We start from the raw sequence: 26,937 nt of genomic DNA, 5'->3' as shown, positions 1-26,937 counted from the left end.
CACTAGAGTTGGTGCCCGGGCCCCTTGTCAGCAATCTCAGCAGTGAGGCCAAGGATTGAATGGGCCCTGGTATCTGACTGACTGACTGACTTCCCTCTCTCACCCTAGAGGAAACCCCTTCCGGTGAGGACTGAGTCACATTGGCATGGTAGTGAAAGGTGAGGCTGGCCCTCTCCTGGACACACACTGGCTGCCAGTCCTGCAGCAATGAGTTGTTGCACACACATTTTTCTTTTAAACAAAGCATTTAAAAAGCTTGAACTGTATAGCTCTGTCCTGCCCCTGGCATCCCTGGCTGCGTGTCCCAGGGAAATCATCTCCTTTCCGTGATGCACTGCAATACCACCAGCTACGAAGGCATCTGATCTGACCCCCTCTCCCTTGCCAACTCTTCCTGTACCTGCAGTTCCTCCGGGCAGCTGGCAGAACCTAATCACTGTTGTCTGTTGAGGAATGTGTGTGCTGTGTTCATTGTATCTGCCTCTTCTGGTGCCTGTCTGTCAGCCGCAATTATTTCATTCAGTTACTCTGAACTAGTTTACTTGGAATGCACCTGAACAGTAACCCGTGTACCTAGGCTCAGCCCATGGCTTCCAAAACCAACCAACCAAACAAAGAAATCCACCTGCACGACCCAAAACATTTTCATCTTTAATTGCAAGTTGTGGGCATCAAGCAGAACGAGGCGTGATGGCTCCTGATTGTCCTTGGAGAGTTCATGAGTTCCAAGTGGATGCCTGCCAACTCCCAGCAGCCTTGAGGCGAAGGCAAAGGGGAGAAGGGGGGCTGGAAAAAAGGAAACAAGCCAGCATGTGACCCAGGCGTTCGGCACGTCTGGGGCGAGAGAGTTGCATGGAGAGCTGTGTCAGTCCATTTTCACCAGGATTTTGCTAGGCAAATGTCGGGGCTCACATTGCACACAAACAGCCTTTGTTTAGCATCTGTTCGTGAGGCAATGCCAGCGGGTGTGCCGCAGACAGGACACAGGGTGTTTAAAAGAGATAGCTTGTGCTGTGGCAGACACGTCCTCCTCTTAGCGTAGCTGTATTTTCATTTACACGTCAACTCCGAGTGGAAGGAGTCAGGTAAGGGCATCACTAAGCACGAGCAGCAGAGATGGATCAAGGAAAGAACAACGGAGGTGAGGAAAGAGAATTACAGAAAGGGTCAGCGTGTGGTGCCTGATGCTATAGGAACACCTACCCGATTCCCTTCTCTCTGAGACCAGTTCTTAGTCTGTTTGATGGCTTCCCTTGCTCAGTGCCAAAATGTAAAGCCTGCGTGCAGCCAAGTGCTGTTCACTTAATGATTCCTATTCCCCAGAGAAGCGCAGAGCCGTCTCTTTAAAAATAATAATAGAAGGTGGAGGGGGAAAAAGCCGCTTAATGTTTAACAAAAGAAAAAGAAAGTCAATGCACCTTCGGGGTCTCTATTAAGGAACAAATTTGGGGCGGGTTGGTTCTTAATGCTCAGCAGACATGCCCTGAGCTGTCGCCTCTCTGTGAATAATATACTGGATGCTCTCAAGTGGTTGCATGTTCAATGGGTAACTCATAAGGGACTTCGATACTGGTGGAAGATGTCAGATTGACGGCCCTGGAGCCCAAGTCCCATACCTGCAGAAATTGTGCCAGGCAGGCAGCAGCCGGGTAATGTTCCCTCTTCACAATGAGTGCTCCAAAAGGACTTTGGAGGGGAGGAGAGGGTTGTCATAGGAACTGAGCAGCCATGCCCACCTCTCCCCCTGACTATGGGCCTGATCTAAAGTCCATTGAAAGACTTGCATTGATTTTGCTGGGTTTATCAGGCCCTAAGTTGTACAGGTCTATGAGGACTTCTGTGGACAGGTGAAAGGGGAATTTGGATTGGCCTTTCTGCTAAGATTATCAGCAAAATGGGAACATGGCATGCAGCTGGTCAGATCTCATATTAACCCTTTGTTGCCCCGAGTAAGTGCCAGACATGGGGAAAGAGGTGGCAGCAAAAAGCGTTTGTGTGGAGGGCTGGCGGAAAACTTCTGACTCTTGAAATTTCTTTGAAAATTTTCATTGATACTCTCGCAATTAAAAAAACAAAGGAGGGGGGAGAACAATTTCCCCTCCATTGTTTGGCCTACTCTGCTTCTGTCTGAGATGATGCACCTCACGGGGTCATATCAAGGGCTGGTTAAAAATTTCTCAATTTTGAGTTTAATGGAATTTTTCATTGACAATTCAGTTTTCTGTTTAGAAAACCAAAAAAGTTAAAGGAAATCTTGGTGAAAAGTTTGTTTTCTCAGGCAGCTTTAGTTGTGACCCTTCCATTTCTTCACGTGTTAAGGGCAGATTGTTTATGAACGTTTTAGGTTTTGAGATTTCTTTATCACCCCAGTCTAGCCCAAATGTGGGTCCTAGTGTTTTACAGAGACCCAGAAGAAGTGGCGCCCACATATTATTCATGCAGGAAACATAAAAAACGTTGGGGGTGTGAAAAGTGCCTGGAGGGAAAAGAGCTGTCTCTGTACCCTCAGTGATTAACTATTGGAACAAACTATCAAGGGAAGGGATGGATTCTCCACCTCTTGATGTCTCCAAATCAAGACGGTGTGCCTGTCTGAAAGGTGCATTAGCCAAACAGGTTATTGGGCTCAACATAACCGAGTCAAATCTTATGGCCTGTGTTATGCAGGAGGTCAGACGAGATGATCTAAAACTTCCTTCTGGTCTTAAAATCTATGACTCAGTTCCCCAATTCTTTATTTCTAAAGTAAATCCTTTTTAACAACAGAAGGGTATGTCAGATTTGTGTGGAACGTAGATAACTTGGAGTCTGCAATGAGTGAAATCCTTCAAAATGCGGAGGGTCTGTGGAGAGACGAGTCTGGAGGAAAGAGAGATGTATCCATAGAACTGGCATTCCTTCCACACGAAGGTGGTGATAAGCAAGAACTTTGTAGGAATCGTGTGCTTTTCCCGTTGAGGCCATCTCCAGTGCCCAGACTCCAAAGCCAGATGATTTAAAGTAGAACACAATACAGCCCTAACCTAACGAACCCATCTGTCCAAATTTGATTCTAATGAATCCATCCCCGGAAGAATAGTACTTAATTAATTAGGAGCTCATTTGCATGAGGTGACACATTATTAAAGTTCCTCTCCTGCGAGTAGGGATGTGACAAGGTGCGAGCTGACAGCTTTTCAAATAAAAAATCTTTTAAAGGAACGATCTTCCGAACTGCCGGCTTTGTTCTCAACAAGCCTCTCACGCAGTAATAAATTAAAGGTGCTGGGGCTGCTGATTAGTCTCTGTGTGGTGCCTCCTTACATCCCTCCCTGTTTTATCTTGGAAGATCTTCCCTCCAGAAGAAGGTGGGGGGTGGGGGAGATGGGAGGAAGAGAATGGAAATGACGGAAGACGTAAGGGAGAGAGGGATGCCTAAGCTGCACTATTCTATCTCTCTTAAGGTTTTCTGCTGGCACCTGTTGCCATGGTGTCCGAGCTGTAGTTTGAACCCAGTAAAGGGCTTTATCCAGATCCTATTGACGTCAGTGATAAAACTTCCAAACTTGGGCGCATGAGTCTCCTGCAGAAAGGCCATGCAATTGTTAATGGCCCCCAGAGGGTCAGCATCTTGATTTAATGACCATCAGAAAGACTGCACCTCGAGCTGCACGACACCCTCTAGCATCACCCTGGGCCATGGCGATGTTCAGTCAGGACGTGGGCGGCGGCGGGGGGGGGGAGCAGTACCTAGCCAATGAACGGCACCACCTACATGCTCCTACCTGAATACTGACACAACCTGGTGGTTAGGACACTAGCCTGGGATGTGGGAGTCCTAGGTTCACTTCCCTGCTCTGCCACAGACTTCCACTGTGACCTTGGGCAAGTCTGCTAGGCCTGATCCACAATCAAAAAGTCTACCAGCATGTTGCGGGGTGTGTGTGAGGTGTTTACATTTTTCCCCCCACCAACATAATTATGCCAGTAAAAGCCTTAGAGTAGATGCAATTTGTGACGGGTTGGATCACAGAAACCCCCTTGGAAGCTGCCACCCGATGTGCCAAGACTACCCCTGCTTCTGTTTTCCCTGCCAGCTCAGGACTCCAGCACCCCGTCTTGCTGAGTCAGACACTCCTGTCCGACTCCAACACAGGCCCAGGGTCTGAATCACTTGTCCCGAAGCTGCAAGTTTACCCAAAAACAGCTCACAGGAGTGTGCTTGTCTTTAGCACTCAGATGCCCAACTCCCAATGGGGTCTAAACCCAGATAAATCCGTTTTACCCTGCATAAAGCTTATGCAGGGCAAACTCATAAATTGTTCGCCCTCTATAACACAGATAGAGAGATATGCACAGCTGTTTGCTCCCCCAGGTATTAATACATACTCTGAGTAAATTACTGAATAAAAAGTGATTTTATTAAATACAGACAGTAGGATGTAAGTGGTTCCAAGTAGTAACAGAGAGAACAAAGTAAGTCACAAGCAAAATAAAATAAAAAGCGCAAATCTATGCCTAATCAAACTAAATACAGATAATCTCACCCTCAGAGATGCTTCAGTAAGTTTTTCTCAGACTGGACACCTTCCAGGCCTGGGCACAATTCTTTCCCCTGGTACAGCTCTTGTTCCAGCTCAGGTGGTAGCTAGGGGCTTCTCCATGATGGCTCCTCTCCCCCTCTGTTCTCTTCCACCCCTTTATATATCTTTTGCATAAGGCGGGAACTCTTTGTCCCTCTGGGTTTCCACCCCCCCTCACTGGAAAAGCACCAGGTTAAAGATGGATTCCAGTTCAAGTGACATGATCACATGTCACTGCAAGACTTCATTACTCACTTGCCAGCACACACATATACAGGAAGACTCACAGGTAAACACAGTCATCTGCAGACAATGGTCCTTGTTAATGGGAGTCATCAAGATTCCAAACCATCATTAATGGCCCACACTTTACATAATTACAATAGGCCCTCAGAGTTATGTTTTATATTTCTAGTTTTAGATACAAGAGTGGTACATTTCTACAAATAGGATGATCACACTCAGTAGATTATGAGCTTTGTAATGATACCTTACAAGAGACCTTTTGCATGAAGCATATCCCAATTACATTACATTCACTTATATTTTTATAAAACCATATAGTCTGCACAACGTCACACAATTCTATTGGTATGAGATGCTTAATACTAGTAGAGCTTATTTCACGTAGCCAAACCAGAAAAAGCTACGTGGGCATAAGCACTTGTATACCAGTATAACTGTGTCTACACTGGGGAGGGTGGCTGCTTTAATTATGCCGGTACAGTTAAAACAGCAAAACTTTTAAGTGCAGACAAGGTCTTAGGGTATGTCTGCACTGGAAACTTCAAAGCGCTGCCGCGGCAACACTCCCACGGCAGCGCTTTGAAGTGCGAGTGTGGTCGCTTGCGAGCACTGGGAGAGAGTTCTCCCAGCGCTCCTGGTAATCCACCTCCACGAGGGGATTGGCTCCCAGCGCTCGGAGCCTGTCTACACTGGCACTTTAAAGTGCTCAGACTTGCTGCGCTCAGGGGGGGTGATTTTTCACACCCCTGAGCCAGCAAGTTAGAGCGCTATAAAATGTAAGTGTAGACAAGCCCTTAGTCTCTCTGCGCCTCTGTTCCCCGTCTGTACAACAGGGACAACAACACTGCCTGACCTCACAGCGGTGTTGTGAGGGTAAATATAGTGAGGTGCTGTGGTATGACTGGGAGAGGGGGGGAATGATGGGGGAGGAGAGAGAGAGATGCCCTGCTTACCAGGTGAGATCTGTCTGGATCACAGCATCCAATGGGGCACTGTCCTAAGAGTTTTAGTGCCTAACTCAGAAGCAGGAAGACAAACGAGCCATCTGTTGGGGGCTTTGCAGAGTGTGGGAGGACTGTTGTTGGAAAAGAGAGAGCCCAGCCCCACCTGCACTTTATACATGTAGATGCTGGAAGGAAATACAAAGGAAACCATGAAAGAAAGAAATCTGTAAAAGGTCTTTAAAATATTTAAAGAGAAGAAAAACCGTCCTTTTTGTTGCTTTAATTATGCAGAACTTTCAGTGAATGGCTTGAATTTTTCCCCCTCAAATTTTGCTGAACTGGAAAAGTTTGCTCTCTGGCTAGTGTGATGTATTCTCCCGTGTCATGGAGCACCTAGCACTGCAGTGCAATTGCCTTTCACTTGCTTTGGCTTTGTCATCAAAGCTTCTTCTCTCTGCTTTTCCTTTGTGTTTCACTCACCGGATCGGTGCTGCAGCTGCTGCCATAAAGAGCAGCCCGGGGGGACTGATGAGTACTTTTTATTTTAGGATGCTTAAGTATAGCTCCTGGAATGGTGTGAGATGAGTTTCTTGCTCTCAGCTCAGCCGAAGCATCTGAGTTGTCCATTAGTCAGAACTGTTTTTTGAGATAATGGAAGTCTGTGTTTATTTAAAGGGTTGGAAAAGGCTGTTCTGATTCTGGCCTATAGCTCTTTGTATAGGCTCTGCTCTAGATTCAGAAATAGTTTTTTAACTGGTCCTTTTTTGTAAAAATAAGTTACCAGCAACGTGCTCAATAAACATCACCACTGATCATCCACAGCCCTACAATAACTTAACAGTATACACAGTGCCAGCACTTGTAAATAATTCTCCATTTGCAAATCAGATTTCACAGCTCCAGTATTCACAAGCAACCCTGCAATAACAAACCAGTATGCCCAGCCCCACTGCTCACAAGCAAGATCTCTTCCATGTGGCCCAGCTGCACTCAGGAGAGATGTTACAATAGCACACCAGTGTGTGAAAGAAGGTGGGTGCAATAATATCTTTTATGGGACCAACTTCTGGTGGTGAGACAGACAAGCTTTCGAGCCACACACAGGTGTGGAAAGGTACTCCGAGCACCGCTGCTAAAAGCAAGGTGGAGCAGATTGTTTAGCACACCTCACCCACCTTGTCTCTCTAATTCTGGGACCGACACAGTTACAACTATTCTACAAACACCAGTGTGTGCTCATGCATGCAGGACAAGGGTGGTGAAGCATTTGCTCAGGGAATTGGTTCCACTTCCCTACCTCTTTCAAACCTGCAAATAAGAGAGGCTGAATTGACTGGCTCCTTTCTGCAGTAGGAGCCTCTTTGAAGCAGCCTCATAGACGCACTCGCAAAGCGGTAGATTGAGCGTCGGCGTTACAACTAGCTGTCATTTGCCAGGGGATATGTGGGCTTCTGCTGAAACAGAAGAGATCTGTGCTTCCCTTGGCATGACATCTGACTGTCTGCAGTGCCAGCTTCAGGAGGGAGAGTTTGACTCGTTCTCCGTCCTTGCCCAAAATGCCCTTGGATGTACTTGGCGTGTACAATGGGAAGGGATTTAAAGCAGTCAAGTCTCTCTCCATTTTTATGCACTCTGTGCTAATTGCATTCCCCCTGTGCTGGACAAAAGGCATATGGAGCATACTTAGAAAACAAGTGGGAAAAGCAATAGTTTTAAATGGGAACCTCACAGTCAAATGCAGATTGTTCAACCCCCGGCGCTGAAACGGCTGCGAGTGAGAGTTAATTTGGGTGCATTTGTTTGGTATTTCTGTGTTTGGTGGCACTTGCTGGTGCAATTGCTCCAAATAATAGAAATGAAGTCCTGCCCTGCCCACTTGCTCAGTGCCTCCTATTTCTGCCCCAGTTCAGCACAATGGTGGGAAGGAGAGGTGGCAGCAGAGGGAGGCAGTTCCAGTTTTCTGTGCTGCTCTCCAATTATCGCAGCAGTTCTGGACAGACTGAGAGACTTTCTCCAGGGAACTCCATGTCCCTGGGTTGTGACTTTAATCGTTTAGCTAACGCTGCCAGAGCTATGGGGTTGGGAAGTGTGTGTGTGTGTGTGTGTGTGTGTGTGTGTGTGAGAGAGAGAGATTTGACATTAGTATTGAAGTCACAAAAGCCTGGGATCTATAAATAATTTGGGTCATGGAGCCTTGTAAAAATAAACTCAGGCTTGATCTCAGATCTCTTCCTCCTGCTCTAAGCACCCAGTGTACAGCTACAGACACAGCAGCTCACTAATTTACTCTCCAGCTTATTCTGATCTGCTTCATGGCTGTCTTACTCCCTACCCACCTCCCTCTGTCTTTTAAAGATATAAATGCACATGCACATTCACACAAACAAATGTAGTTGGGAGTCCCCAGAAATAAGGATTGCATGAGAGTAGAGAGGAACCTCAATTCTGTCCGCAAGGAAATCCGGCATCCTAATGAAACGGGTAGTGGAAGTTCATCTGCACATGCCTAGAACATCTCTTAAATAGGGGAGAGGACAGAGTAGGAAAATGTTTGGGGTTGGAAAATCCAAACAGTCAGACTCTCCTGGCTTCAGGCTGGCTTGTTGCTTAGTTTGCCTTGTGCCCAGCAGCGTGAAGGAAGAAGAGCTGATCTGTCAGGCTGGATTTGCAGCCCAAACTCAACCATCTCTGCTTTGGCGGCATGTTTGACTCAAAGCTTTCATGTCAATTGCTGCTGTTGTTTCAGACTGCCAGGGTAAAGCAAGCACCCTGACAAATGCTGTCGCTATACGCTTGTGTTGGATAGCCATGGCCAGCATGAATGGGGCAGGAAGCAAGTAAAGCCTCATCAGCCTTCGTGGTGCTTTTGGTCAGGATAGTTATGACTCATCATATCAAAGGGCCCCTGGACCTACCAGCTGCCTCTGTTTTGTCTTGAGAGGAGTGGCATCATCCGGATGAACCATAGCCACTGGCATGGAGCTGAAGACTCTGCGGTTTCTGAAGATGATGAAAGATCTGATTAAGGCACAGGGCTGGGAGTCAGGACATCTGGGTTCTGTTCTCAGCTGACCCAATCGCTTGCTATGTAAAACGAGCAATAAAATTAATTTGGTGACCTTAGTAAGTCACTTCCCTTCCCCGTGCCTCCGTTTCCTCATCAGCAAAATGGGGATAACACCTCCTTACCCACAGAGCTGTTCAGTTTGTGTCTGTGACGTGCTCGGGCACTACCGTGATGCATACCGTAGCACGACGGGATTATTGCAGCAGTACAGACCCCATTCTCAATATTTGATTTCATTTTGAAGGGGAGTGAGTGTGTCTGGCACTGAGCCCTGAGAGCCACTACCGGTTTTCATTCCTGGCTCTGCAACTGTCCGATTGGAACTTACATGCAGCACAAAGGTTCTGCCACTGATGTGGACACTGAGAGAGACGTAACCCCTTTGCCCCACAGCTGAATGCTCTGCTGCTCACTCTTGTGTTGGGAGCCTTGCTACTCTGCGTTAGCCCTACCTACGGACCTCCCTATGGTACTTGTTACAAGAGTGCTTTATGTCTATGTCTCTGTGTAAATATAACTACGTTGCTAGTAGCTGGGGCTCAAGAACACGTAGCATAGTTGCTGGGTTTTGTAGGACCAGTGTAACCACTTGTGTGCTGCAAATGGCTTCATTTTTTGCATGGGGCTCTTAACAGTACAGATTCATCTTCCCAGATGATCCCCTAGAGGTTCAAAAAGGGAAACATGCAGGGAATTGGCTGATGTATTTAATCTCTAGCACGACGAGGTGGCTCTGCAGTTTATGGATTTTCTCATGCTTTGGAGAGGGGACCTTTGCTGCTCATTTTGCTCTTCAGGGGCTCTCTCTCTACCAGCCATTAAGCACGGCAAATTGGTGACCTTTAGAAATGAACCCCATATTGATGCCTACCCAATAACATCTGCAGGGGGAGAAATGGAGAAGACGCCACCAAGAATGACTCTATTCCACCATAATTTAGGGCTAAATAGAGAAAATATGACAGGAGCGAAAGAGACTGGGATATGAGGGGGCCTCCAGGTAATGGAGGTAATTGGATACGCTGATTTGAATTGAATGTGCGTGTAACAGGTTGTCATTAATTTCCTCACGGACATCTCTGTGATTTAAAGGAAAGGTACTTAATAGGATTACTATTTCACTTTAATTTCAAGAGGGAAACTTCCCATGCATGGGACTGGGTATTTAATCACACCACTATTGTTCCTTCCTATGTCCGAACAAAGGGTTCGATAGGGGAATTAAGGCCCAAATTCTTTCGGGTTGGGTTTTGCCCCATTTATAATCTCAGTCCAATAGTGACTAGGGTATAAATGGAGAGGAATGTCACCTAGCAGTTCAAGTGGGCACCTAAGAGTTGGGATTCTAGGGTTGTGTTTGCAGCTCCGCCACTGATTCGTCATATGACTCTGTCCAAGTCACTTGACCTTATTATGCCTCATTATAGTCCCCTGTAAAAAGGTACTAACCTAGCTCACAGCAATGTTGGGGGGATTAATTGATTGATGGAGATTTGCCACTGACATCAGTGACAGCTGAGTCAGGTTTTGTGTCCACAGGATAATTCTGAATTGGGTGCAAAGAGCTGTTGGAGTATTTTATGAAGCAACTTGTAATCTCCATGGGCCTTGCTTCCCTGTGAGTGGTATGGGCAGCTGTGGGTTTCATTGTACAGATTGAGGTTGCACGGTGCAGATTTAGCCCACTGTATTGGAGTGCCAGAATTGCCAATACTTCAGAATGCTGCATTTAATGTCTCAGTGGGCATTGTAAAGGCAGATGATATGGGAGCACTGATAATATGCAACCCCAGCGGGGTTACCTTTAAATAGGAAAATGGGATTGAAAAAAAGCGAGTTAACTGGAGGGCAAAAATACTCTATCACCATGTGCATCTAACCTCCTTTTTAAGCTTGATATGATTGCAGAACTGCCCAGTTTAATTAAACTGGATTAGCAAATGTAAATAGCCTCTGCAGAGAGTGTTTGAAAGAGCCACACACAGGAAGACTCAGGCTGATGTTTGTTTATCTCATCCTGTCTTTGGGGAGTGCTTGCATTGCTGAACCCCTTGTTTGCAGAATCCTTGTTCAGCACCAGAACTAGGCAGGGGAAAGTCCACAGAATTGTAGAGACTGTGGGGTGGGAAAGGTATGACAGGATTGTAGGCCTTTGCTTGCTCCAGCCAGAATCATGTTGTTCTCCACGGTGGATTTTCCCATCACCAAAGCAAGGTGTCAGGAGAGCTGCCTCATACACCTCTACCCCGATATAACGTGACCCGATACAACACGAATTCGGATATAACGCGGTAAAGCAGTGCTTCGGGAGGGGCGGGGCTGCGCACTCCGGCGGATCAAAGCAAGTTCGATATAACGTGGTTTCACCTATAACGCGGTCAGATTTTTTGGCTCCCGAGGACAGCGTTATATTGAGGTAGAGGTGTACAGCTGAAAGTACAGAATAAGTTGTCATATTAATTCTGCAAGGACAGGCATCAGGAGCAGACGGTGTTTCTGTGCTGCTTTGTTTTTCATTTCCAGTAATAGATGCAGTGACACACTGGTGTACAGTTCCACAGCCTCTAAAACCTCACCAGGGATACCCATTTTACAGAAACTTAACGCTATTCAATGGCATTCACCCTGCAGGGCTAGAAACCCCAGCAGGAAAGCCTCCAGGGCTGCTGGCGCTTTTTACTTTGCCACTGTTATGTGCAAATAGCAGAGGAGCAACTGACACACCCAGTGCCCCTCGCCTCCTTACCTGGAGAGTCATTTCAGCAACATATCTTTTGTGCACATGCAGAGTCTCTCCAGGGCATGTCACACCTACAGTAGGTAGCTAACAACACAGATGCCTTTGAGTCCATTTCCTCTCGTGTGCCTGTGCACGAGGAAAAGTAGCTGCAACTCTTGAAAAGTTAACGTCAACTGGCCTTGCGTTGCTCTTAGGATCAGAGGCAGGAGGTCAGTCCTCGTGGACAAAGACTGATGCTGCTGTTTTTTTTGGCACTGAACGCTTAACCGGGAGATTCATTGAAAAACTCGTAATGAAAAGAGACAGGTAATTTTAATAATGGAAAGTTCCCACAAAGAGTGTTAATGCCCTTTAATGGGAGCCCGCTGGGAGGAACTGGAAGGAGATCCAGCTGCATCTTAGCTTTGGTACAGTAATTATTGTAACGCCAGGCAAAATACATAGCGGAAGTATTGATACAATAGGCAAATAGGAGCTTCATGTCATATTAGAGCCTTGAATGGATCACACACTGTCACCGGGGGTGCTACACTGCAACATATACATGACACAATATGGTATTTTGCTAATCTCTTAAGATAATGCAGAGCTTATGCCTGCAGTCTGTATTGTAGGGGTATTAGCCACATAAATCTCCACAATGCCTTTTGAAAAACTGCAATTTCTGAATTGAAATGCATTCTGTTTCATCGTGTGTGCGCGTTTTGCTGGCCCTGTATACTCTGAGCCAAGCACTGATATTTGGATTTGCAGAGTGTGTTGTTTGGCACTTTTCAAGCATATTTGCAAACACACATCAAGAGTGATTGAGGAAAGAGCTATATCCGTCCCAGGTGACTCCTCTGATTCGCAGCCAAATCCCAGAGCCTCTGCTCCATCCTCATCCTCCTCTCTTCTGTTTTCCAAACTGCTGAACATATCCATGTGCTGAGCATCTTATCCTCTTTGGGATTTCATCATTTAGTCTCCACCAACTTCTCCTACTATCTATCTGGCTATTCTTTCACTGGAGCACAGGATCTGGTCCAAGAGGTGAATATAACTGAACTGCTCGGTAATAGCAACCATAATGTAATTAAATTTAACATTCTTGTAGGGAAAAAATGCCAAAGAAACACACCACAGTAGCATTTAGCTTCAAAAAGAGGAACTTCCTGAAAATGAGGAAGCTAGTTAAATAAATTAAAGGGAACAGTCACAAGGGTGAAATGTCTGCAAACTGCATGGACACTATATTTAAAAACACCAACTGTATACCCCAAATAGAAAAAGGGAGGGGGGGGAAAGTAAGTGACCAACAAATGCAACCATGACTAAATTGAATAAAAGAGGCAGTTAGAGGCAAAAAGACATCCTTGAAAAATTGGAAGTCAAATTGTAGTGAGGAAAATAGAAAGGAGCATAAACTCTGTCAAGTGTATAAGTATAATACGGTAGGACAAAAGAGAATTTGAAGAGCAACTACCTAAAAACAAAAACTAACAGCAATTTTTTTTAAGGACTGTGACGGGTTGGATCACAGAAACCCCCTTGGGAGCTGCCACCCAATGTACCAAGACTACTTCTGCTCCTGTTTTCCCTGCCAGCTCAGGACTCCAGCACCCTGTCTTGCTGAGCCAGACACTCCAGTCTGCTCTAACACAGACCCAGGGTCTGAATCACTTGTCCCAAAGCTGCAAGTTTACCTGAAAACAGCTCACCGTAGTGTGCTTGTCTTTAGCACTCAGATGCCCAACTCCCAATGGGGTCTAAACGCAGATAAATCCGTTTTACCCTGCATAAAGCTTATGCAGAGCAAACTCATAAATTGTTTGCCCTCTATAATACTGATAGAGAGATATGCACAGTTGTTTGCTCCCCCAGGTATTAATACATACTCTGAGTAAATTACTAAATAAAAAGTGATTTTATTAAATACAGACAGTAGGATTTAAGTGGTTCCAAGTAGTAACAGACAGAACAAAGTAAGTCACCAAGTAAAATAAAATAAAACGCGCAAATCTGTGTCTAATCAAGCTAAATACAGATAATCTCACCCTCAGAGATGCTTCAGTAAGTTTTTTCTCAGACTGGACACCCTCCAGGCCTGGGCACAATTCTTTCCCCTGGTACAGCTCTTGTTGCAGCTCAGGTGATAGCTAGGGGATTCTTCATGATGGCTCCTCTCCCTCCTTTGTTCTCTTCCACCCCTTTATATATCTTTTGCATAAGGCGGGAACCCTTTGTCCCTCTGGGTTTTCACCCCCCCTCACTGGAAAAGCACCAGGTTAAAGATGGATTCCAGTTCAGGTGACATGATCACATGTCACTGCAAGACTTCATTACTCACTTCCCAGCACACACATATACAGGAAGACTCACAGGTAAACACAGTCATCTGCGGATAATGGTCCTGTTAATGGGAGTCATCAAGATTCCAAACCATCATTAATGGCCCACACTTTACATAATTACAATAGGCCCTCAGAGTTATATTTCATATTTCTAGTTTTAGATACAAGAGGGTACATTTATACAAATGGGATGATCACACTCAGTAGATTATAAGCTTTGTAATGCTACCTTACAAGAGACCTTTTGCATGAAGCATATTCCAGTTACATTATATTCACTTATATTTTTATAAAACTATTCCAGTTATATTATATTCACTTCTTATTATGTTTTTATAAAACCATATAGACTGCACAACATCACAAGGACATTAGAAACAGGAAGCCTCCCAAACAGTACCAGGCAAATTGGTTGAAACTATAGTAAAGAATGAAATTATCAGACTGTGATGGGGTGAACTGGCCCCGCACTGGAGCAGAAGGGGTTAAGGCAGCACTCTTAGCACGCCCCCTCGACCCTGCTGGGCATGCTCCAACTGCTGCTGCAGTATAAAAGAGAGCAGCCTAGCTCAGTCTGGGCTGACTGCCAAGGAGGAAGGACGCTTGGTAGAGGCTCCAGCCCAGGAGCCATTACAGTCCTTACCTACAGGAGCTGAAGAGCCCAAGACCCGTATCAGAGCCCTGCCATCATCGGAACCCCAGGGAGCATCCTGTGCTGAGGAGCCTGGATGCCCTATATACTGCTGCTGCAGGAAAGCCGGTAGGAAGTGACCCAGGGAGGGGTGAGCAAGTGGTAACTCCCACCCTCATGAGGTCGGCGTGTTTCGGTGGGATTCCCTGCTGACCCAGTGGTGGACCATGCTGCCACTGTTAGGGCCCTGGGTCGGGGCCCAGTGCAGTTGGGCAGACCTGGGCCCCTCTACTGGGGCTGCCACACCCCTCGTGACAGCCCCCAGGTGCTGGTCACTAGGCTGCACTACGCTGCATTCAAGGGCTGGTCTAGGTATACTTGGTCCTACCTCAGCGCAGGGGCCTAGAGTAGATGGCCTCTCAACGTTCCTTCCAGCCCTGCTTTTCTATGATTCTATGAGATTCTCAGTAATCTCATGACTCCAAGAGCTGAGGCTTTATGGGAAACACCAAGGGGTGGTCTACACTGGGGGGGGGGGGAGATCAATCTAAGATACGCAACTTCAGCTACGTGAATAGCGTAGCTGGAGTCGACGTATCTTAGATCGATTTACCTTGGGTCCTCACGGCGCGGGATCGACAGCCACGGCTCCCCCCTCAACTCCGCTACCACCTCTCGCTCTGGTGGAGTTCTGGAGTCAACGGGGAGTGCGTTCAGGGATCGATTTATCGCGTCTAGACGAGACGCAATAAATCGATCCCTGATAGATCGATCGCTACCCGCACATATCCCAAGTATCGTGAGAGCTGGCAACATTGGTGTCTACGTGAAAGTGGTGATGTCACGTGACTACGGGAGTAATTGCACTAATGTCTGTGCTAAGTTTCTGAGCATGCTCTGTGTGAAATGGATATTTCTGGAATCTTGAGCCATCTCCAACTGAGCCGAATGCTCCTGCAGTTAATTGAAGTGCTGCCATCCCAACTGGCAGGCCTGACTCCTAAGAGCTTGACTAAATATTGCAAGCACCACATCCTGAATCAACACCACCACCTCTTGGGAGCCCCCTAGAGGTCTCTTACCCGGGTACTGATCAGGCTCAGCCTCGCTTAGATTGTGACTTTGGACAAGGTCGTAGTGTTTCATTAGTAATCCGTGATGCGACACGCAGGCAGAGTAATAGGAAAGAGATCTTTGCTGAACTTGTAGAAAGGCCAATATTGCATGCTCAGGCTGTGGAGTTTGTGGCTTGCATTCCTGAGCTCTGGGTGTTAAACTAAACTAGGTCTCCTCTTCCTGGTGTCTGTGGCATCATGTTTATTGACACAGTTGCCAGGCACTGGAAAGGCTCGTGCTGCAGCATGAATGCCCATAAATTGGCTCAAGAAATTATTTCACTCTCCAAATATCAACAAAAGCTTCTTGTCGTGGAGTTGATCCCTTTTTCCCCTTCCCCATTCACTGAAGTCATCATTTTTCCATTGTGACATCATGATTTGTTGCCAAGGAAACCAAACTGTCAGGATGAGAGTGTTCTGTCTAACAGATGCATCTTCCATTGCTTGGTTGGGTGTTGTGGCGCTAGACACCTGGTTTGGGGGTTGTCCTGTGAGAAGAATGACGGAAAGATTCTAGTGACGCTAGGCCAGGAAGCTGGAGTTGCGAGATTTTTGTGCTTGGTTCTGGGGGCAAAGACAATTGCCAGAGAAGTCTGAGCTACTGGACAACTCAAGAACGAAATGGCTTCTCAGGTCTCTCAGCTGGAAGGAGAAGAGTGGCCCTTTGTGGCCAATCAGAAAGGAGAGAAGCAGTTCTAGCTGGTGTGGGACTATCCTCCAAAGAGGCGTATTGGATGAAAGATCCCCGGGAATTAATATATAGGGTGATTTTTTTTTTCCACTCAGGGCCTAAAATATCACAAGGAATATTTGAGGAGGAACCACAGCCAGGGCCGGCGCTTCCAGTAGGCGACCCTAGGTGGTCGCCTAGGGCAGCAGGATTTGGGGGGCAGCATTTTGCCGCCCTCAGCGGAAATTCGGCGGCGAGGGGTCCTTCTGCTCCAGATCTTCGGTGGAAATTCGGGGGCGGGTCCTTCACTTGCTCCAGGACCCGCCGCCGAAGTGCCCCAAAGACACGGCGCGGAAGGACCCCCGCTGCCGAAGACCCCAGGCCCTCTGAATGCTCAGAGGAGGAGCGCTGCCGCCTAGGGCGGCAAAAACCCTGGCGCCGCTCCTGACCACAGCCCAGATTCTGGGAGAGGTGAAGGGCGGCAGTTTAGTGCATGTAATAACAGCACACAGGAGGAGCCAGATACAGAGAGAAATGGAGCTGAAATGAATGCCTCTTCCCTAGGAGAGCGGGGTCCCTTTTGGAAGCTGGTGAATATTTATGGTGTTTCTCTCCAGCAGCCCAAGCCCAAATGAACCCAGACCACACATCCCGCTTGCAGCTGCCTCACTCTCAGCCATTGCAATTAGTGCACTCCCTGCCCAGACCCCCACAGCCTCTTGTAACCATTCTCAGAGCTCTTGTACCTGAGCTGACAAATCTTCCTCCAGGCACAGAGTTTAATATAACTGACTCTCTACAGGCGAATAGCAGCTCAGAGGGCAGATTAAAAGCAACCAGCTGTGTGAGCACCACACAGCTCATCTGGCTGGTTACCTCCCCTCCTAAACCCCATTCTAGTTTTAACCCTTTAGATACTGCAGAGCTCTCTCTCTCTCTCTCTCTCTCTCTCTCATGCATGCATTTATTCTACTGTTATTGCTAGACTGAGTCTATGTGAACTGCATATACTCCGGGCCCTAACCATTCATTTGGCCTGCAGTCTTGCGAAATGCCACTGTGTTAGGTGTTGTCCATACACATGGTAAGAGACCACAAACCACAGAGTTTGTGGCTTGCTCAGAAAAAAGGGTGGGGAAAGGGAGGAGTTGTTATTATCCCCATTTTACAGAAGAGGAATTGAGGCACAGGTTAAGTGGGTTGCCTGAGGTCACACAGGGAGTACATGGAACTGAGCATAGATCTCCTGAGTCCCAGTCCAGTGCCTTATCCATGAGGCCTCCCTGTCGCTAAGATGACTAGGAAGAGGCGTGTCTGTTGGTCAAGGAAATGGGAGAACAGTGGGAAATGACAGTGCCCTCCTCATAGACTCCAGTCAGGCTGTGTCTCTGTGAGTGAAAGTTGCCACCCCAGCAGGCCTGGCAGCTGCCAGTAAATGCACCAAAAATTACAATCAGACGTTTTTACGGAAGGACTTTAAAGACTGTTGCCGTGGAAACAGCTTTAGACAGCTAGTTTAAGGATGGGTGGATGGAGAGAGAGAGGAAGATAGATGCTGAGAGAACATTTTAGGCTTGGAGACATACATAGCAGCTGGTAAAGGCAAGAGTCACTAACTGAGCATGGAGGTTATAGAGGGCACTAGATCAACTGCATGGCTCCTGGCAGCTTGTGCTGATGCAAGGACTCCATGAGGAAAGGAGCAGTGTGGGATTGATTTTGCACCTCAGTTTAAATGACTGAGGTACAGTCCTGGAACCTTCAACTTAAACACAGATTTAATTGTGAGTATATGTTTAGTGAGAGGGGTTCTCTCAAGTCCAGATTGGTTTAATAATAACAAACCTCATTTAAATCACTTGCTTGTTTGCATTGATTAAGAGTAAAGATAGCACATATACAGAGAGACATACAGCTCCCAACACCTATGGAGAAACTGCCCTGTAGTTTGCTGACAGCCTGCATTCAGACTCCAAATGGTCTCCACTTCCTCCTGTTTGCTCAGGGCAATTATACCCTTATTAATCTTTATTGCATATCATTCCAACCCCTATCCACTTCCTCATTTTAGTATATACTTCTTATCATAGGTTATTTTCTAAGTCCTCTGTTCCCTTGCAGCTTTGCCGCTGCCTCGATACCATCTAGTTAGTCATTGCGTATTCCCTTTTGCGGGGTTATGTTGTTAAGACACTAACAACTGAGTCTGCCACGTTCTGAGATGATATGGTCCTCTGAGATGATATGCCAAATTCACAGGTTCCAGCAAGAAACATCTAGCCAAAGCACAAGCTGCCAAGCAGATGGATAAATAGCTCAGTGGTCACATGGTTTGTTCAGTTCTTCATACCTTTGACACATATTCGTGGTTAATATTCCTATACCTGCTGCAGCAATTTCTAAAGGTTATTACTTAGAAAAATTCCATTCCTTAAAGTTAGCTTAACTGCAAAGCATCATGGGACTCCCCCTCCCCCGCAAGCCTTAAATTCTTTCTTTGGTCTGTTTTAAGCGTCAACAGAAAGTAGAGTGAGTAATGGCGAATCCATCACCATTGTGGCTGATAGCACTATCCCAGCACTGCCATCCCTTCCAGAGCAGAATAATCATCAGTATTGTCGAAAGTACCTGCCCAAATGAATAAGAGCCGATCATGTATCAGGTGCATGTGGCTGATAGTGTTTATGGGGCATATTCTCAGCATTCATTATCCATGCAATATACTGTGGCTCTCCCCCTTTCCCCTTTCATCCAGCAATCTCCAAGCACAAACACTAGTCGGCCTTTGGCTGCTTCTTTGAGGGAGGTCAATATTCTCATCTCCATTTGCGCAGATGAGGCACAGTTAAGGGGAAGCCCAATGTCCCGCACCAAGCCAGTGACAGAGACCGGATTAGAACCCAGGGATCCTGAGTCCCATTTCTCTGGTCCGTTGACTAGATATCACTCTTGTCTAGTTTAAAAGGGCAGACTCATAAACATAGTGCCAAATCCACCCTTAATTGTAATTTGATTGCAACAACCAACAATTGACTGCAGTAGGTTTGTCCAGTGGCATCTCTTTTTATGAGTCCTGTCTGACCTCATTGCTAGAGACGGGGGCGACATAAAGAGCTGCTGAAACGCCAGGGACGAACTTTGTAAAACAGTTGATTTTTAGAACGTTTTCTGCTCCTTCATGTGCCGTATTCCCCTCCCCCCTCGTTTTGCCTTTAATCAGATATTTTCATGGAAACGTTTCTAGCTTGTGAGATTCGCTTCCTGCTGTTTATTCCTCGTGTGATTTCACAACGCTCTGCTTGGGACCTCAGTGCTGGTTGCCGTTTAAATAGCTGTGATGGCATACAGAGAAGCTTACTTGCGGTGACCATGCTGTGGGACCGGGTGAATATAGCTGGTTGGGAATTTTTGGACTAAACAGTTTTTTCATCAGAAAAGGCTGTTTCATCAAACCGCAAACTTGTCCCACAACAGGGTATTTTATCAGAAGGGTTTCTCAGGTCCAGGATGGAATTTCTGCTCAAAACCAGAGAGAAAGCACATGCGTGAGCAGGGACTTGCTGTCATAAATCAGGCAGAGCAAGGACTTGAACCTGGTTTTCCTATTTCTCACATGAGTGCCATGACCGCCGGTTCCGGGGTGGGTGAGGTGGTTCTCACTCGCTCTCCTCTTTTTCTCTGTTTTTTCATGACAAATTTTGAAAGGTCTAGTTTCATCCCAGTGAAGAACGGGAAATGTTTAGAAATCACAAAAATTCTTGTGGGATGAAAAATCCATTTCCCGCCCAGCTCTACAGGTGAGCTCCAGAGAGACACAGGGTTCAGCTCTGTTCTCAGATACAGCAGCATAATGCTAGAGTCAATCCATGGCAGTCAATTACATTATACATTGTCCCTGGGAAATTCAAGATGAAATTCTGCCCTTGTCTCTCTGCACTTCATGAAGTCAGTGGGGTGTCTTTATACCAGTGTAATTCACAACAGGATTTGCTCCTCTATCTTTATCCAACTTTCCCACTCTAAAAGTCTGGGACAGTTTGCTAAAGAGTCTGTAATAATGGAATTCAGATCTCGGTTTAGGTGCAGATTTCAAACTCCTTTTCTCTACTCAGATTCAGTTTGGTTCCTTTTCTGCTCATTAGTAAAAAAAAAATTAAAAGGTGAAGAGATGGGAGAGATGCCCAGAAAATAAACACGTCAGCACATCCAAACGCAACTCGCTGTTCTAGTCTGGTAGGGAGGCACCCCATGACTCTTCCAAACAAGTTGCTCTATTTAGTGATGGGATGCGGGTGACTTCCCTTTTCTATGAGTCTGATAATGGCATTTCACACTGGCATGGCAGCTTTTGCAAACAGGCCTTGGGTGTTTAACAAAGGAGGATCAGGGTTATTGTCCCCATTTTACAGGCAGGGAAATTGAGGCTCAGACACATGGCCTAGTTTTTCCATGGGTGCCGAGCCACCCACAATTCCCCTTGCAGTGACTTGACAAGGGACTATACAGTGAGTTCGTAGCAGAGTCAAGGATTAGATCCCAGGCTCTCCTGGTTCCCAGTTCTGAATCCTAATCCCATGATAGGGATTCCCCCCACCCCGTGCCGCACGCTGCCTGTGAGATAAATAAGAATTGTTACATGCCTCCTCCACAAGCCCCACTGCCTTTTCTGAAGATTCAGCCTCCTCCAAACCTGGATTCTTCATGCCTCAGCCCCAGCAGTCAGGCCAGGAGTAATTGAGCAGCAGGCTGGGATCCAGCAAGACAGCCCAGCATGAGTCTGCAGCAAATGGCTTCTTAGTGATAAGAGGTTTTTCCAAGACTCTGGTCCCCCTGTGTTTCCTTTTCCTAGCAGGGCAGCGTGCACATGCTTTAAAAGCGCCTGGTGCAGGCTATGGTTTGCTGGCCAGCGTGTAACAGTATCTCTGTCACAGAGAGCCACTGGGCCATCAGTGTGCACTATGGAGCCATTGGCTCGCATGGCTGGTCTAATCTCCCAGCCTGACCATTGCCAGTGTTTTCAGTTTGGTGTTATGTAGACACCATGTTGCAATCAAATTGCTATTTAAATATGCAAATCCTGCTAGGAAAGACACAATGTAAATTGTTTGTTTATTCTCCTCCCAGCCCCCAAAGCCATAAATTATTAATTTTTGGAAGAAGTGGTGTGATCTCAGCAGCGGCATGCTTTTCACCAGCAGTGGGGTTGATTATAACTTGTGTAGGGTTTTCCTGCAGGGAGAGGGATTTGTATCATCCAGCTTCAGATCACCATGCCAAAAGACTAGGAGACCTTCGAACTGAACAAGCCATGTGACCACTGAGCTATTTATCCATCCACTTGGCAGCTTGTGCTTTGGCTAGATGTTTCTTGCTGGAACCTGTGAATTTGGCATATCATCTCAGAACGTGGCAGACTCAGTCCTTAGTGTCTTAATATTTTAAAGGACTTCCCCACTGGGGAGGAGGTATGGTAGTCAGCATGAGTCAGTCCTCCTCTTGGACGCTCTGATAGCATGAAACTTTGGGGCTGGTTCTGCTGTCAAACCCAGTATGTATTGGGGGAGATCCACTGTAACCAAAGGGTGAATTTCGAACGAGTGATTTTAGAGGCACAAGTCCCATTTCAATAGGACGTGTGATCTGGAGTCACTTAGAATTAGATGCTTTTGAAAATCACATCCAAGGTGTGTGTGTGTTGTTTTTTTTTAAATTCACGCACAATTTTGTCCCTGAGTCAGAGAAGAAAGGAAGACAGAAAGAAGCATGTGTGTGACAAATGATAGTCATTTCACTTAATGCACTTCTGAAAGGAGCTCAGATACCATGGTGATGAGCAGTATAGGAACCTGACTAGAATAGAAGAGTGACCACTGTAATCAGATCAGATCCAGCTTCTGTCTCTAAATCAATATGCAATATTTACCAATCCTACTCCTAAAAACTATCAGCTCCCCCATTTTGACAGATGTAATATTGAATTTGGGGTTGTGGGAAAATGGGAAGTCAATAATTTTAAATGGTTTATTTTTGAGAACATGAGTTATACCGTCACTGTATAAACATAAAGACCCTGATTCTCCTCTCACGCCAGTACAAATCAGGAGTAACTTCACTGAAGTTAATGGAATTATACTAGTATAAGTCGGATTAGAATCCATGGGCAAAATTTTCACACAGCCTTAGCATCTGCAATCCGGATCAGATTTCCAAAGAGCTCCGCTCCCATCCAAGCATTTAGTGGTCAGATTTTCAGAAGAACAACTCACACTGGGTGCAGGTTGCATGCTGGGCACTTTTGGATATCTAGCTCCAAGTGCCTGTGTATAGGGCAGGCTTAAAAGTAATAGTGGAGTACCTGTTTGTTTGGTTTTGTTTTTCCATAATCCAGGGTGTATTATTGCTCATCTCTGATTCAATAGGAGACATATGTTGAAAGACAATTTCTTTCTAAATCTCTTTCCTTTTCCCCAAAGTTCAGTAGAGTCATAAAGTCAATGGAACGGCACAAATGTATGTCAGCTGAGGATCTGGAAAGGTTTTCTTTATTATTTGTCATTGTTATTGTGGAAGCACCCAGAGACCAGGGTCCAATTGCGCCATGCGCTGTACATACAAAGATCAATGTCCCTGCTCCAAAGATCTTGCAATCTAAGCTTAAGACAAAAGGCAACATCTGAATCCAACAGCCAGGTGGGAAGAGAGCAAGGTAATAGTGAGACAATTGTGATCAGCCTGTAAAGTTGCCGTTTCACCATGCCAGCTTCCCAGTTCTTCCACATTTCCTCGCTGGAAGTCTCACTATTTCTCATAGTGTGTGGAAGTAATGTTGCAGTGAGATGTAGAAAGAGCCTCAGCTTTAACTCGTGCTCCCTCACGTTGGTTGTGAGCATTCCTTGCCTTATGTCTCCTGTATGCAAACACTGATTCTGCATTTGGTTTCTAGCCTGCCTGTGCTTTTGCACATTCAGCTGTAGTGACATAACCTGTCATCTGCCTGTCTTTTTTCCAGATCCGAGCAGATGGCCCCCCCCATGGTGGAATTCAGTATGAAATGGTCTCCGTTTTCAAGGATGGGAGCCCTATCCTTCGAGACATGGCCTTCTCCACCGACCAGAAGTATCTGTATGTCATGTCAGAAAGACAGGTAAGCAGTGCTCTTCTACACCTCCGTGGCTGCAGCTTTACTCCTGTGCACTGTACCAAAGCCACAGTTCCGGGGTCAGTACAGGTAGGTACAGTGCCAAAGGAAGCTTAACTGACTAGAGACAGCCATTTGTGCATGAGGGGTGAAAGAACTTCCATCCATGCTAGCACGTTATTGTCTGTAAGAAATGGAGATTGGGCTGAGTTGCCATCAGCGAAATATGGTTTGGGGATTTGGATCGTAGTCTGCTAGGAAAGTATGTCCCAAGCACAAGACTCACCCATTCATTCCCCTCAGCAAGTTTGGCAGGAGGCTGATTTTGCATAGCTTTGCTGGAATGCCCGTTATGATTTTTTTTGTTTTCTGGATTTAGTGAGATTTTTTTTTTAAATGCTTATGAAAGCGAGTGATTGTTGCAAACAGGGCTGGAACCAGGACATGATACAGGCAGATGCTGTGCAAGCAAGTTCTTCCAATGCAACTAAGTGTTCAGTTACGTCATCCCTTGCTCTACTAGTCCTGAGCTCTGTGAATTACCCCAATCTGGACTTTTGGCTACTCCTTCGATTCTAGTCTCAGGCATGTGTGCACATATCCTGGGAAAGGTGGTCTAGTGGATAGGGCACTGGAGTGACATTCAGGAGAACTGCTGTCTATTCCTGGCTCTGCCACAGGCTTCCTGCATGATCATGGGCAAGTCACTTAGTCTGTACTCTCTTAGAGAGTTCCCTCTCTCTAAAATAGGGATACTTTCCTATCTTACAGGGGTGTTGTGAGGCTATATCTATTAATGGTTATTTCTTATACGATGAGGGTCATCTAAGTACTGAGATGCATGCACAGTCCTTTATCTACATTCTTAGAGCTCTGCTAATGCGCTTTAGTCCCGACTTGCATCTTCCCAGGCTCTCAGCTCCGTCTGTGCTCCTCAGTCCTGACCTACCCTACCCCCTGGAACAGAAAAAGCTGCTTGTGATAAATCAGGCAGCAATTTCTTGGAGACTGTTTCACACCACAGAAGACTAGCCTGACAAAGTTAAAACTCATCTCACTTGTGAGCCCAGATCAGAGGTCAGGCTATTAACTCACTCCAAACCAAAGTGAGATTTCAAGTAGAAATACAGAGAGAGAAAATCAGCGACTGAGTCATTGCCTCCTGGCAGTGTCAGCTCCTCTAAGATTCCCCAATATTTACCGTCTGCGGGGCCTTTCCTCTGAACCTGTTTATGAGCATGATAAACTGCCCCTCTGAAAAGAGGAACCAGACTGTACAAAGCAAAACTAAAATGATTATGATGGCAATTTATGGCCTGCAGTCCACTGGAGTCTGTTGCTTAAGGGAGCCAACACAGTGTTAATAATACAGGACCTCAACTGTAACAGAGCTGTATGAGCCATTCCTCTCTGAGATGAGGAAACACAAGCGGTCCCAACCGCTAAGCCAGGCTCTTGGGTTCACTGACTCCGTTAAGCATTTTAGTGGCCATCACTCACAACGATATAATACAGATTAATAGGGCTGGTGCTCTGTGATTGGGGGAGGGTGGGAGGTTACATCTGAAGAGGTCCAGATGTCAATGGATTTTTCCATGTTGAGTTAACCCCGTAGTCACTATGAGGCACAATACTGAATGTGGAGCTTTCTGCACCTATTAGCACAGAAATGCCCCTCCCCCCCAAATCCACCCTGCTTGAAAAGGTGGTAATGAAAGACTCATTAGCATAAGTAGGGCTGGGAGCTTGTCTCAGATTTATGACACGGGGTGTGTTCTTGTTTTAATATTACAGAGCACCCGAAGGCCCTAATCTATTTTCTGTGGTGAACGGGAAGTCAGTCTGAGTCCCATACCGTTAGAATAGGAAATGCCCACAGCTTCTGCAACTAGAAGGAAGGGCACCTGCGTTTCCTTCGCAGCTGAATTCCTTCTGACCTCCTCAGCCTCCTCCTGGAATTATTCAGAGCTCAGCCTCAGCCTGACATCTGAATGGCACAGCTAGAAGGTGGTTGTACAAGGGATCACAATCTCATAGTTATCGCTTGGGACCAGAGCAACTTAGAGGAGTCAGGCTACTTGTCAGAATGTATTTTTTTTTTTTTTAATCATGGCTGCAGCCCGCCATGTTGTAGTGTGCCTATGCAATTCCCCAACAAGAAGGAGAGTGGGAGGTATTACAAAAGGTCTTGAGGTTGCAAATCAACAGTAACAAATGTATAATCACCTACGTGCTTTGTGCTATCCTACACCATGCTGCACAGCATGGCCACTAAGAGCTCCTCAGTGATAGAACCCAGATCCTCCTACAGTAAAAACACAGGCCAATTCCACTTGAATTAAAGGTGAATATCCATTAGCTGTTTGCATTATAGAGCCTATGATACATATGGGAGCCACTCTGGGTCCATCCACTAGAAGGCAGTGACACAATAGACAGTGTTGCTTAGTGGACAGAGCACTGGACTGGGATTCAAAAGACCTAGGTTCTGTTCCTGGCTCTGCCACTGGCCTGTTGAATGACCCTGGGTAAGTCGCTTCCTCTCCATGGGCCTCATTTTCCCTATCTGTAAAGTGGGGATAATGTTACTGACCTCCTTTGTAAAGTGTTTTAAGATCTACAGATGAAAAGCGTTGAATAGCAGCTAGGTAGTAGTATTATAGTCACACTAGTTCGTTCATTGTCATTTGCAAAAGAGCATCTGTGAATCATGTCAGAGCAGAGGAGGCGGCGGGAGAAAAAAATATTCTCTAGCTGGAAAGTTATTTAATACCAGAGAATAAATGGTTTATAGAAGGAGTAGGGAAGCTTTCTCCCGAAAAAGAACATCCCTGTAGTTAATTAAGTCATCTGATTATAGCAACTTAGTAATAGAAACTACTATAAAGAGCTACAAATTTAGGACTTCTTCCCAGAATGCACTACTAGGCCACTGGATTAGACAATTTCTTCAGTTTATTTTACTTGGCAGTGAGTCCATGATGCTATGCCCAGGCAGAGAAACTAAACATTGCAAAGAGCCATGTGACTTTTCTAAAATCAAATGCCCCAGTTTAAAATGTGGATGCTGCCATCGTTTTCCTGGGGAGCCACATTCTCTCTCACACACACCCATAGAAGGGAGAAAAAACAACTTGAGTTTCAAATAGGTTTCCAAGGGAAATCCAGCAGGGATGCCTCCAACTCATCTCTTATGAGGCGAGAGGGCCTAAATATTCATCAAAGTTGCTAATTTGCTTAATTGTGAAGCAAAATGATGTGGAGAGAATTAGTAAATAATGAAACCTACCTGGAGCGTAAATTCTACTATGAGCTGTAGATGTATGTGCATTGCAATGGCAATGGCTGTTGTGTCTCCCGTGTTAGTAATCCACAAATGATAGACGCCTGCTGCGTTCCCTGTTACTTACCTGACTTAGGCCCAGATCCCCAAAGGTATTTAGTCTCCAAATTTACATTCGGGGGTGGGGGAGTGGGATTTGAGCCCT

At 46.0% G+C, this 26,937-nt stretch overlaps 1 protein-coding gene across 1 annotated transcript in view; it reads left to right on the top strand.

Annotated features, from left to right (window-relative positions):
- Window positions 1–19,933: 19,933 nt before the first annotated feature.
- Window positions 19,934–26,937, top strand: part of PLXNA2 (plexin A2) — a 177,190-nt gene continuing 170,186 nt past the window's right edge. The window contains exons 1-2 of the mRNA XM_026661161.2: window positions 19,934–19,951; window positions 23,321–23,455. Coding sequence (XP_026516946.2) covers window positions 19,934–19,951; window positions 23,321–23,455 — 153 coding nt within the window. The remainder of the gene's footprint in view (window positions 19,952–23,320; window positions 23,456–26,937) is intronic.

Source organism: Terrapene carolina, unplaced genomic scaffold (assembly GCF_002925995.2).
Source record: "Terrapene carolina triunguis isolate 2854851 unplaced genomic scaffold, T_m_triunguis-2.0 Scaffold926, whole genome shotgun sequence".
NCBI lineage: Eukaryota > Metazoa > Chordata > Testudines > Emydidae > Terrapene > Terrapene triunguis.
This window is presented reverse-complemented; position numbering and strand designations above follow the sequence as displayed.